Below are 12,699 nucleotides of genomic sequence, written 5' to 3'. Positions count from 1 at the left end.
GACTATCAACATTTCATACTGAACTTACAGAGCTGTCCAGCATCCTACACTGTATGCTTACAACAGCAAAATAGAGCATCAGTAAATAAATACAAGCATATGTCAAATATAGATATTTCACATACAGTAGTTGCACGGTTACCAAGTGCAGAATCATGCCATGCTCATCGTTTTCACTTTTCACACTGTAGATTTCATTAAAAACACCCACATTTATTTATGTCTCCACCTAAAAGCTGCTGCAAAAAAAGATGCCATAGTTTACAGTAACAAGGTTTCTCTCACAGCTAAAAAACTACTTCAGGTAACAGAGTGAGGAGGCAATGTTGGGGGAATGCTAATGAGCTCCTGATTATGCCCCTGGAGTCTCTCCAGGTGAGCTGAAAACATAAAAGACACAAAACTACATGGTGTTTAGTTGTATTTTTATAATGAAAGTCATCTCACCCAAAACACTGACTTTCTGGGGAAAAAATGGGCGTGCAGGTAGCTTTAGTTTTATTTAGTTTTGAGATATCCATCACTGAGACCTTTGTTTCCACCCTGATGTGTGCACAGCTTTCAGACGTAGACAGCGGAAAACCTCTGCACTATAAAACTGAAATTAAGAAAATATTATTCTTTGATTTGGATCATCTGACTTTGTAAGGGATGGTGATATTCTATAGTTTTCGTATTGTCAACAAATTCCATTGAAAGACCAAAACGAACAATGTGCTAGTCTGTTTATATGCTTTCCAATTTCCCCAGCTTGTCTTTCCTACCTAGTACAAACATTCTGTTTACACTGCTGAGCATTTACTAGTGCAGGACAATGTATGAAGGATTTAAATAAGCTACAGTGCGTGTATTCATCATAATAAAGGAACATGTCAACGACTGCAACACTGTTGTTTATGTGTTTTTAACAGATTTTGGATGACAGTGGAGGTCTAGTGCACAGAATAAGTTGCACCAGGATTTTAGTATTTCCATGAGATTTGTTGACAATAAGAAAAAACAGAAGGATATACCCACAGCTACGTACAAAATAAGAGGTTGAAAACAGAAGAAATAAAGAAACTAAGTTTGCTAGAATATTCTCGTAACACATCTGAAGAGAGAGGGAACAAAGCAAAAGTGACCAGGATTAGGAGACAACATCACACACGACCCGTATACAAGAGAAAATGATTACCAAAAAACAAACAAACAAATAAGAAAAAAGAAGGATATACCCACAGCTAAAATAAGAAATAATTAAAATAAGAAATGATAAATTAAATTTTTAATACCAGTTTCTTTTTTTAAATTTATTTGAAAAATATAATCCAGTAATGAGCTCTAGGGGTTGGGTATATAAAACCACAGTGCGGTTTTAATATGTTATTATTAAATCTCACACTGAGTTCTTATTACATACCTTCTAATGGCTTGGGCAGGAAGTGAGCAGCTGGTTTTGTTTTTTTCACTCGGTTCCCCTTCATGGCTTGGCCCTCTTTATTGAGTCCTAGGAACCAGGCTCTCCCCGACTCCTGTTGTCTATACAACATGGATGAGTAGATCACATAGTAGTTCTCAAACACCGACTCTTTGAACTTGCACTCTGCCGTAAAGAGTTCCTGCAAAGACACAAACAAGCACCAGGCACATATTAATCTTTTTTTTTTTTTTTTTTTTTAATAAATAAAACCAAAAACACCACATAAAAGATTTCATTTCCCCATCATATACTTCATTTGGGAGAAAGATTCAGTGGACTCACATTAATACTTTAGTTCATATTATGTAAGAATGATTCATAGATTATATTTGAACTTGTATGAAGGTCACAGGGACACATGCCACCTTTATGTCACCCTCACAATGTATAGAACGATGTTACTGCAGGCTCAGAAACTGCCTCGCCAGGTAAAATGGACTCCATACTTCCACCTGTCGTGAAAAGGATGAGCGCTGCAGAGTCTATCTCACTATAATCATGTCTGATTCAAGCCAAGTCTAATGACCTGCTCTGATGAAATGCAACTCTCATTCTCTCCTTGGCCTTAACCTTGACATCAGATGTAAGAGCACTCGTTTAGTCAATTAGCTCGTGTTCCCAGCAGAAAGTATATATTGTTGGGCTCTGACCCCAGCACTCCAGCACTGGAAAAGTCAGCACTCCCCCCCGTCCCCGCCCAGATATCTAGTCAGACACTCCTGACTTGTTCCTCAAATTTTTTTAATTGGTAAAACCCAAAGGGGATCATTCTCCCCAAATACTATGTCTTCTGTTAGCCATTTGTCTATGACTGCCTTCTGAACTTTGTACGAGTAATGATAGAACTAATCAAGTGATTCTTCCATCCTTTATACCTCAATTTGGCAATGACGAATGAACACTGAGGCACCACATCTCTCTCTGCTGTTGCCCATTCATCTCCAACCAGAAGGGTAATAAAAAGCATTTCCACATTGTCCGCCCTGCCAGGCTAAAAATAAAGGCATTCATCGGGGCGTATTAATCAAAGCACACTCATCACAATGGAGGGTTTCACCACATCTGTTGTAAGTAAATCACACTGAGTCGGCTCACAGAACTAGTTACAGGATATGTAAAAAATCCTCTGATATATCCTGTATCACAGGGCTTCTCAATATGAGGGTCATTGAGAAGATTCCTTAGGGATACAAAATAAGAATTACTTTAATTTCTTTGCATCAACAAGTAAACTGGAGCTCGTGTAGGACACACAATACAAATTAATCTCTGTGCTAAATTAGGACAAATAAAAATACAAATTAGCTAACTAGCATTAAACACAAAGACAGAGGCTGATGGGAGTGTTATTAATTTTGCAGGTGGTTGGTCATAAACCGAAGTGAAATTTTGACCTGGTGCTTGGTGAAAACCAAAGTTAGAGAATCTCCAATCTCCACTGGGACCATTATTTTCTGAAACTAATTTCATGGCAATGCATCTAAACAGGTGTCATTAAATGTGATTAAATGAGTCAAGTCTGGTGTGCTGCTGCTTGGTTGGAACAAAAACCTGCAGCCACGTGGCCCTTTGTGGAACAGGTTTGAGACCTCTGTGCTGGAGGATGAGCCAGGGATCACCAAAGTCCAAAGAAGCTTCATCATCTGGGAACAATGAATGTCTATAACAAATTTAATGGCAATCCAGCTAATGGTTGCTGAGATATTACAGTATGGATCAAATGCTGAATATTGAACACAGGGCACACCATACCATGATTATGATATAATTAGCCCTTTGGTGAATTACTCCTGTCAGAGCTTATCCTCCAGACAGTATTCCTGCTGAAAGCAGAGCCGAGCCAGTAGCGGCAGAGAGACACTTGGGATGACCATAATGATCCTGACAAGCACCCGGCTGTATTCTGAGTGTCCTCTCTGTCCTTGATTGAGGACTCCTGGGCATTTCTGAGAGGAAGGCACAAATGTACAATGCACAACAACAGCATCAGCTGAGGTGTCAAAAAACTGCGGAAGAGGCGCTATGATTCCTCACATTGCAATTACAGTGAGAAACGATCAGAACTGTCAGTGCAGGCATTGAGAGGTCAGAGTGGTGATCTGTCATGAGAGACACGTGATGGGAAATCCAGCATTCTGACTTTGCTCTGTCTCGCCAGCAATTACATTACACAAGAGAATTAACTTCAGATGATTCCAGTGGCAAATTAGGATTAGGATCAGAACTATTAATGCCCCTTCCGTGGCAGACCACAGAGGCCGAGCAGAACAATCTATTGATAGACAGACGCACAGCAGGCTGAAGCAATAAAAACGGAGCCCCGCACAATAAAACCCAGAGCACGAGGACACCTAGCATGTTTCACAGCAAATAAATGAGCGTTCTCTCGGGGCGATGCACAGGCTTGACCCATCGTTATTCATTTTGTTGTTGTCATTAGGATTTATTGCGCGTCAGCAGCAAGCAGCAGTTTATCAAATGGCTGTTTATTATGTCCAAGTTGTCAGAAAGGCTGGACTGCGTCCTATCTGCCAGGACAGGCAGGTGACAGAGTAGGCTGTTACAGAGTGTACACAACACATACAACTTAATAGCACCCAAATTTTATTTTACCTCAAGGCAGGGCTGTGATTTGAATTTAAAATAAACTTGTTTGGGTGATCTTTAGCCAACAACCAGAACAAATGTCTTCATTGTACTGTTTCATTTGTAAAACCAAACAACCTTTGTTCCCTGAAAGAATGTTTAAACACACTCTTTTCATGCTGAAGCAAACTCTGTTGCTGAGCCGATTAGAAGGCAAAACAGTTTTACCTTCATGGTTCCCTGCTTCAATTAGGTAATTAATTCTGCTTTTTTCCTCGTCAGGTGAGCTACACCGCAGGTTTGTTGGCTGCTGTAATTAGACACATCATTTTGATGCCGGTCCAGGTTTAGCCCGGCACTGATTACTTATACGGCACCTACAAAACAGCCTTGAGTCAAAGTAATCATACAAGCTGGTGCCAAGGCCATAATTGTGGCTAATCAAACGCCTTCACATAGATGCAGAATAAGTCCTTCTTTGTTTACAGAGGCAGAGGAAGTGGGGGTGGTTTGTTTGTGGAATTATGCTTGATGGTGAACAAAAATTTAACACTGTCAGTCACCATAATCAGTTTCAGAGGATCAGAGCTGTGAAGGCAGCTGATGTCAGACACAATGTTTGCTGACTGCATTTTAAGTGTGTCAGATGTGAAGGACAAGCCAAAGACTTTTTTACCATGTTCAATCTCTGTCTTGCCACAAAACAAGACAGAGACTTTCCTTCAGTCACTTTCCCTCAGATGTGAGAAATTCCTGCTCATGACAACATGGCAGCAAAAGATTTTGGACGTAAATGTTTTATCATAGGATAGGATAGGGGTTTCTGAACTGTAACCCTATTCTAATATCCCTCTCTATGTAATTGTCGACAGACTGTTCTTGCTGACATAATCTGATCAAGTCCTGCATTGACAGTCTCAGTCACCTGAGGAACAGCCTCCCCTCTAGGTATCGCACTAATTTGTGCACTGTCAACCACAATTTCTGACCCTATTTACTGACGCCTTTCTCATAGACCTAAATGCGGATGTCGCTGTTGTAGTGACTGTTACTATTGAAACGCCGCTCAGTCGAACTGTCCTTTTGACTGAAACTCCCACCATCCGTGCCCCAGCAGTGAGGTCTCTTTCAAAGTCTGTTTGATCTCTTGCCATCCTGATACAAAATCAGAATCATCTGGGCCTGCTCAGTATTTTTATACATGCCACAAAGCATGACTGGATGTTTACAGCTTAATTGTACAATGCAGAGCAACTGTGTGGAAGTATAACATTTATTTGGGTTTTTCCTTTCATTTGTCACCTGCTTGTGTTTGCTTGTAGGAAGTGTTTTAGCCTCACTGAACTCACTGTTTTGGTTTTGCAGCCCACAACTTACAGTTGTGGTTCAGTGTCACTGCACTCCAGATCAATGCTAATGTTGTTTCATGACACCTGGATGTGTTAAAAAAAAACAAAAAAAAAACAAAACCAACAGTTTACTAACACATTTTCCTGCTTGTTCTACTGCCTCCAAGTGACCAAAAAAAAAACATATGCAGCACAAAAAGTACAAAAAAGTGTGAAGCCAGGTGCCTCAACAATGGTGATCATGTAGCATATACTGTATCGCAAGTTACATTTAATGTCAATCTTTCTGTACATTTTTTTAAATCAATATATAAAATATTTGACAAATCAATTATTTTGCAGGTGGAAGAGGCGTCTAATGTAAGAGCAGGACTGTGCCTCAAGGGGCCCTCAGCTAAGCGAACGTTCCAGTGGGACTGACACTTTGATTGGCAGCTTCTGAACTTTATGAAGGTGAAACAACCTCTGTTCCTTACCTCTACACCCTACTGTGCTTTTCTTGAAAAAAAAAACCCTCTTTTCTCTACCTGTTTATTTTTGCTGTTTGTTTTTTTTGTTTTGTTTTTTTTTTTTATTATTTTTCCTGCAGACCAGAACATGACAAACAGATTTTCTCTCAGGTTTCCATGGCAACGCAGAGGCACTATAAGACAATACAGCGCTGGTCTGGGGGACTGGGCATCCCCATCGAGTCCATTCATACATCAACACACTCACAGGACGCACACAAAATTTACAGCTGAATTACTGCAAAAACAAAAACTGTCCTTTTTTAACGTCCTTCAACATTAATTAACCCTCAAGTTTTATACTGTTGTACATCAAATAACAAAAAAAAAACTGTTATTAACATCACACACAGAATGACCCTGAGCTTTTCAAATGATAATTTCAAAGTAGCAGTCAAATCAGAGACACTATTACCTTGTCTACTGTATAATTCTACCCAGCATCAAACTAATGTTTTAGAAAAATGTGGGTGACATTGAAGAAGGAGAAGGAGACTCAGACACAGCGCACACTTTCACACCAGTGGCAAATCGAATCATTTTTGAGGCACCAAACGGTTGATTTTCTTCCCGCTCGATCTCCCCGCCTGGCGCTCCACATCAGTGACTCCCTGGCCCATGATTGGCCATGCTCTGAATGGGAAGGCTGTAATTGACCTTGGCCACAGACAGCGTGAGGGGCAAAACTGCTCAGCCCCACATAATCAGTCCCAGTAACCAACGCAAAAAGACGGGGACTAAAATAAAGGAGAGATGAACAGTCCGAGCAATAAAAGGCAGACAGTCACTAAGAGAGAAAAGGGAGTGTGGTTGAGGGGAAGGGGGAAATCCAGGGAGGAGCACAATTTCTATGGAAAAATAACCAATAAAGAAAAGAGGCAAATGGATACAGACAGATGGACAGAGTGGGAATTTAGAATAAAAACAGTGAATAAGAATTTTAGAGAGAAAAAAAACTAACTCTGTAACAAATATCCTTTGGCAAAAAACAAAACAAAACAAAAAAAAAAAATCACAAAACGGGTCGTGATTCCCGAGCATGAGCCCCTAAAAGTAGGTGAGAGGAGGCTCATACGGGGAGGAGGACGCACATTAATATGCAGAGTGACTGCTCACTACCCTACTGTGGAAACGAAGAAATTGTTTATTAATGCTGCCAGCATAAAACCTATTAATCCATGGAAAAAGGTCAACCTCCAGAAAGCTGAGCTGCATTCACAATGCTAAGCTGCTCTCATATGTATAAGAGTCACGTCGACAGTGTGTGCAGACAATGGGGGCTTCAGCAGGCCTGTCTGATTATCAAACCCAGAGGAGGAAGAGGAGACAGGGACCAAATGAGGAGAGACGCTGGTAAACAGCTGGATGAATTGTGTACATAGACGGAGTACAGTATGTTTTCCTTTTCTTTTTTTTTCTTGAATGATCTGAAGACATGACTAGAAGCGTGTGGGCTGATAAGATGGTCAGATTATCACATGAGAAAATTGACATGGAAAAATTTCACTTGTGGTTACAGGTACATGGGAGCAACTTAAGGTCTCAGAACATTTACAATCAGGCGCTAATTAAAAAACTGAAATTAAAGGCAGAGTCTGGTATCTAAAAAGTGAGAGTATGTTTTAATGAAAAAGATGAAGCTTTGAGATCCCGCAGATCTGAGTGTGACAGAACAAAAACATAAGACAGAAGTCACAGCGAGATCAAGGTGACGTGCTGGCTGAGCCTCAGAGTCACAATGTCAAAGGAATATTTGCTTTGACTTTGCTCTTTGTCTTCACAGATCCTCGGATGTTCAGACAGAAAAAGTGCGTGCTGTCATGCTTTGCAACACTGACTCAAATGCTGTTTGGGATTTGAGCTGTTAGAAATTATTAGCTACAACTGATGAAGACATCTGCATTTGCATCGGCAATGCAAATAATACCACGTCTCATGAACGACTTGGAGAAAAGCAGATCTAAATGAAGGTTATGAATCATCATGTCTATTTGATATTACAAGAATTTTAAACACAACTTCCAAATTAATTGCTGCTGTTAGTGCTGACAAAACAGGCAGCAATATTATACAATTATTCAACAAAAATATGCAAAATGTAGCAATCAACTCAATTCATTATTCTATTCTTTTCTTTTTTTTTTTACTATTGCACAATCTTTGCAATTAAATTAAGTTTTGAACTGTTTGAACTGTATTTTGCATCATGTTATCTCAATACAGACGTTGAGTTTTCATTCACCCCCTGTACTCTGTAGATATAGAGACATTTTACTTACATATTCACTGAAGCAGATAAATAATTTACAATGTCAACCTCTGCAGCCATAAAACTGTAAGCCAACAGAGTGCACACTAAAGCCTTAAAGCCAATTTACTGAGTGAAATACATCTGTTTTTTACAGCCATTACTATCAGACTATTTATGCTGTCAGTTCAACGTGATTTTGCAAATCTTCATTTTTATCCAAACTGAGCAAAAATGTGTATTTCACAACACTACAGTATCTACTATTTACTGAAAGGATGACAAAAAAGCAGTGACACCTTTAAAGTGCTGGGCCACCAGAAGCACTTAAGTGTTCACTAAAGTTTCCCTGAAGGCAAAAACCCTTTAACACTGGCACAGTACAGCTCCCTCGGCTCATTCCACACACACACAAACAGGAAAAAAAAAAAAAAAAAAAGGTTGCACAGAATTGTTGCTATTCTCACTGGGAGTCAAACCTGTGGCATGCAACATCCAGTAAAGCTTCAGGTCATGATCTGGGTTTAAAACATGTGTTAAGGGTATTTTTAATTGGTGTGAAGTCTTCTAGTGGTCAAATAAAGGACTCTACAAATGAAAATGTATTCAGTGATGTTCTAAAAAACCAGTCAAAGGGCAACTTATTGTTGCACTAAAAAGTAATGTTGTGATATAATATAATGCAAAATGTAGCTTAGGCACAGCTTATTTAGGCTGAGCAGCAAAAAAAAAAGAAAAGAGACAGAAACAATATTTCTGGTTACCATCAAGTGAAACGTGTCAAATTATTCACAGTTTTTGCTACTGAAAAACTGAAATGAGGTGTTTCTTTATTGTCCTTGGGGTGAGATTTAATGGGTTTTGAAGCTGCAGTGAAAAAAGGTAAGCAAGCATCAGCTGAAACTGGTTGAAAATATCGGACATTTTAATCAAACCCCAGTTCTATTTGGGTCAGTTTGGATAAACACACTGAAAGAAAGCCATGTCTGGAAAGTGGCAAACATTGCACAAAAAATGCACACACACACACAACATTTTAGGAGAGCCTGTTAGTGAACAAACACAAACACAGCACAGCCACCCACACCAAGATCAGTGGGGTTTCAAGTGCATGTGTGTGTGTGTTTGTCCACTCTGCTGCTGTTGATCCATAAATTGGTGCCAGACTGGTGTCAAGGCAGCCAGATTTTTGCTAGATTGGCTAGTCATCTCTTGTCAGGCGAGCCAGCAGTCTGCCCTGTGCAAAAAGCTGACAAGCATATCTCAGATATATCACACACACACAAGTGCTAATTTCTACATGCACACACTTCCTGTATCCTGAAGTCCGAGCTCACGGGGAAAGAATAAATAGGTACATACTGCAAGGCAGAGTTACAGTGTACATGCAGAGAGAAGAGTGTGAGAGGTGTGTCTGCAGGTATAGCACAGAGCTGTTTCTCCTCTCTGAGTGTGTGTGTGTGTGTTTCTGTCTCTGCTCTGTTTGTGTTGTTTACACCCTCAGGAACAGTGTCCCAGTTTTTTTTAAAGAGGAAGAGTGTGTATCTCCTTGTAGATTTACTTGTCGGTGACTCTCTCTCTCTTGCTGCTTTACACTTAACCATCTACCTCATTTTAGCTCTCAACTCTAGTGAGCATTCATTTATATGAACAGACTGCAGTGTGTGAGGAGAGAGAGCAATGCAGCCTTTCTGTTAACTCATATTAAAGTGTAACACCTAAGCCATGAGGGTGTTAGTGTTGTATTTGTTAATCATTAGATGAGTTGGTCTCCTTAATGATGTTTGTAACAGTGTTATACTTCTAGTGGCAGTGGCGTCATTGCAGCTGTTTTTGTTGTTAGTTGAGCTTCCGGGGATACTTTATTTTATTTTACTTTTATACTGTTGTTGTTGTTAATGGAAAAATCCAAGGCCTTCTCCATTTTATTGACCAGCCTATTGCAGCTGAAGGCTTTAACCAACCAGCCAACACTTAACAAAGTCATTGCTAAGACTTAAAGGATAAGGCTGGAGATATTCTCTAGCTTTCTTATTGTCAATAAAGAGAGGCTTCACTGGTGTGTGAACTATCTGCAAAGCCAAATTAAAAGCACATACACAAACATGTATAATGTGACGTAACCAGGACGATCACTGTGGGCTTATAAATGACCCCTGCTTTCAAAGATAACCCCACATCTCATCACAGCACCATCTCACAGGCCAGGGGTGTCCTCCTCTCCTGAACTGTGAAATCTTTTCCCATACTTGTCTTAAGGGTTTTTAGCATATTCTACTTGTTAAATTTCCCTATAGGAAAGAGCTGAAATGTACTTTGCAACAAATTTTTAGCAATTTAACTATAAATAAGTCACTCATCTGGCTGATGGAAAAAGGGCTCTATTTTCATAAAAGCAGAGACAGAGCAAATGCAGGTGCAATGCCTTTTTTGTCAAGCACACCTGCATGTTTTGTCTTTCTGGCAATTTTGTAGCTCTAAACTGACACCTTGTACTGTGTGGGTGGATCGGCACAGCAGAGGTTGTGGTTGTGCTGATAAAATGCAGTGCAGAGCAATTTTGGTACCGGTTTGGCATGAAATTGTGCCTCAGCACCACCTCTTATCAAAAATATGAGCACACAAATTTTCATGGTGTACAGGGCTCCAGACTACGAACCAAGTCACATATGCGACCATATTTTGAGAGTGTGCGAGTTCAAATTTGCATTTGTGCAATTGCATGATGAGTTGGCCTTGGAACATTATAATGTAAACGCTGCTGTTGAGGTAACAATGGTTTATGAAGTCCTGTAGTTTGTAATTTGAATGCACACACAATGATAATAATATCAGTGATTTGTATGCAGATTTGATGCTCACTGTGAGAGATTACACAACACAAGGAAGTTTTAAGCATTAGCTAACTGATTTTCACTGATTGCAGAGCTTAACAGCTAGATTTGAAGAGCTAGTTTAAAGCTTATGATTTCCTCAAAGTGGATGGTCTAATATATAATAGGACTGAGAGAAATGGTTACACGTATTCCTGCTTTCCTTTTGATATTTTTGAAATCTGACTGTAGATGGGCCATTTCACAGTGTCCGTCTCTCCTGAAACCTTGTTGACAAGCAGCCAGAGCACTCAACCTGAGCGTCTGTGCATGAGCGGAAGACAGTAGAGGATTCCCCAACAGTCTGTCTCTCTCTGAGGATCAAATGTGGCATGGCTACAGCTGGAAGGCTGAGTGATTCAACCAGTCAGCCAGAAAGGAACCACGAAACCAACGGGGCTGCCTATCAGCTGTTCAACCACAAGCCAAATCCTGTCAATCAGGCAGTCAGCGAGTTTGTTTTTCAGATGCCACATGCAGAATTTAAACTCTGCAAAGATTCTCATTAAAGCTGTTGATAAATTGTTGGTGGGCTCAATGGGGTTGGGTGGGACTGCCATATTTGAGCTGGCGGTTTTCACCTGCAGATCCAAATGTAACGCGTAATCTGTCTCAATATCAAAAGGACCAAGAACAGTTTGAGGGGACGAACCGTAATCAGTAAATTGGCAATATCATCTCAGGATCATAGCTATCTATTCACAGTCTCAATTAATTTGTCATTTTCTCATCACATATCGGAAATTCTTAATGGTTCACTGAGCAGCACTGTCAGTTCCGTACAGGTGATATCACTTTTTAATCAATTTGTTAAAATTGGCTAGTGCTGAACTATCATTCAACATTTAATGACATAACCAGGGTTACCCTTTCCACCACTGTAATATTGCTGGAGAGCACATTCCAAAGCTTGGCTTACCGTACGTGTCTTCCTACTACCCAGATTTGTATAGTTTCATATGTTTTTTGCTCTGTTAAAGACAAGCCATTCAATATGGCTCCAGTTTGTTAAAAAAAAAAAAAAAAAGTAAAAAAAAGATAATCTACAAGAAAAACAAATTTCAATAAGAAATACCACTCAGGTTCAGATCAGGCAGGATGTTCCTTCCAATCCTCGCTTGCATATTTCTTGGGGCTTATGTCCTCCTGCAGATATGTATTCCCAGTTCCCAGGTGGTGCTCTTTCAACAACCCCAAATACAGACTCCAATAAGACTAGATTTCTCAGAGCTGCTCTTTGCTGCAAAGGCATAAACAACACATAACGAGCAGATGAATGAAGGCAAAGCCTCTTGTTTCACTGGGGAAAAGTGTAACACAACCTGACAGGTGCCTCTAAGCCTGGGCATCACTGGAAAAAGGAGGACTGCAGACCCAATCCAGGAGCTTGGTACCACAGCCCACGCCAGTACTTGATATCACTCTAGTCCCCATAAAGTATATCATTTTAATGCTTTTCGTCAGAGACAAATGTTGTCTGTCCACATAGAGTGGCAAGAGAAGTTTTCACTGGACATGTGGTATTTACACAAGAGGAAATTGTGTGTGATGAGTTTGAAAGTGCAGATGTTGAACTGCTGCTTGTGTTTTTATTTGAGCGCCATACAAGTGTGAGCTTCCTTTTCCTGTGTGCATGTTTTCTAGTATGAATAGCTTTCTAGTAGAATAATGT

The 12,699-nt window shown here is 40.0% G+C and overlaps 1 protein-coding gene across 4 annotated transcripts in view; it reads right to left on the bottom strand.

The window, feature by feature from the left end:
- fgf14 (fibroblast growth factor 14) overlaps positions 1–12,699 on the bottom strand; it is a 91,772-nt gene that overhangs the window by 3,855 nt on the left and 75,218 nt on the right. For all 4 annotated transcript variants that reach the window (XR_005895375.1, XM_041057227.1, XM_041057229.1 and 1 more), the window contains exon 4: positions 1,403–1,601. Coding sequence is in view for 3 of the 4 variants with exons in the window: in XM_041057227.1 (XP_040913161.1) it covers positions 1,403–1,601 (199 nt within the window). In the remaining variant the exon portion in view is untranslated. The remainder of the gene's footprint in view (positions 1–1,402; positions 1,602–12,699) is intronic.

This window comes from Toxotes jaculatrix, chromosome 15 (assembly GCF_017976425.1).
Source record: "Toxotes jaculatrix isolate fToxJac2 chromosome 15, fToxJac2.pri, whole genome shotgun sequence".
Taxonomy (NCBI): Eukaryota; Metazoa; Chordata; class Actinopteri; family Toxotidae; genus Toxotes; species Toxotes jaculatrix.
This window is presented reverse-complemented; position numbering and strand designations above follow the sequence as displayed.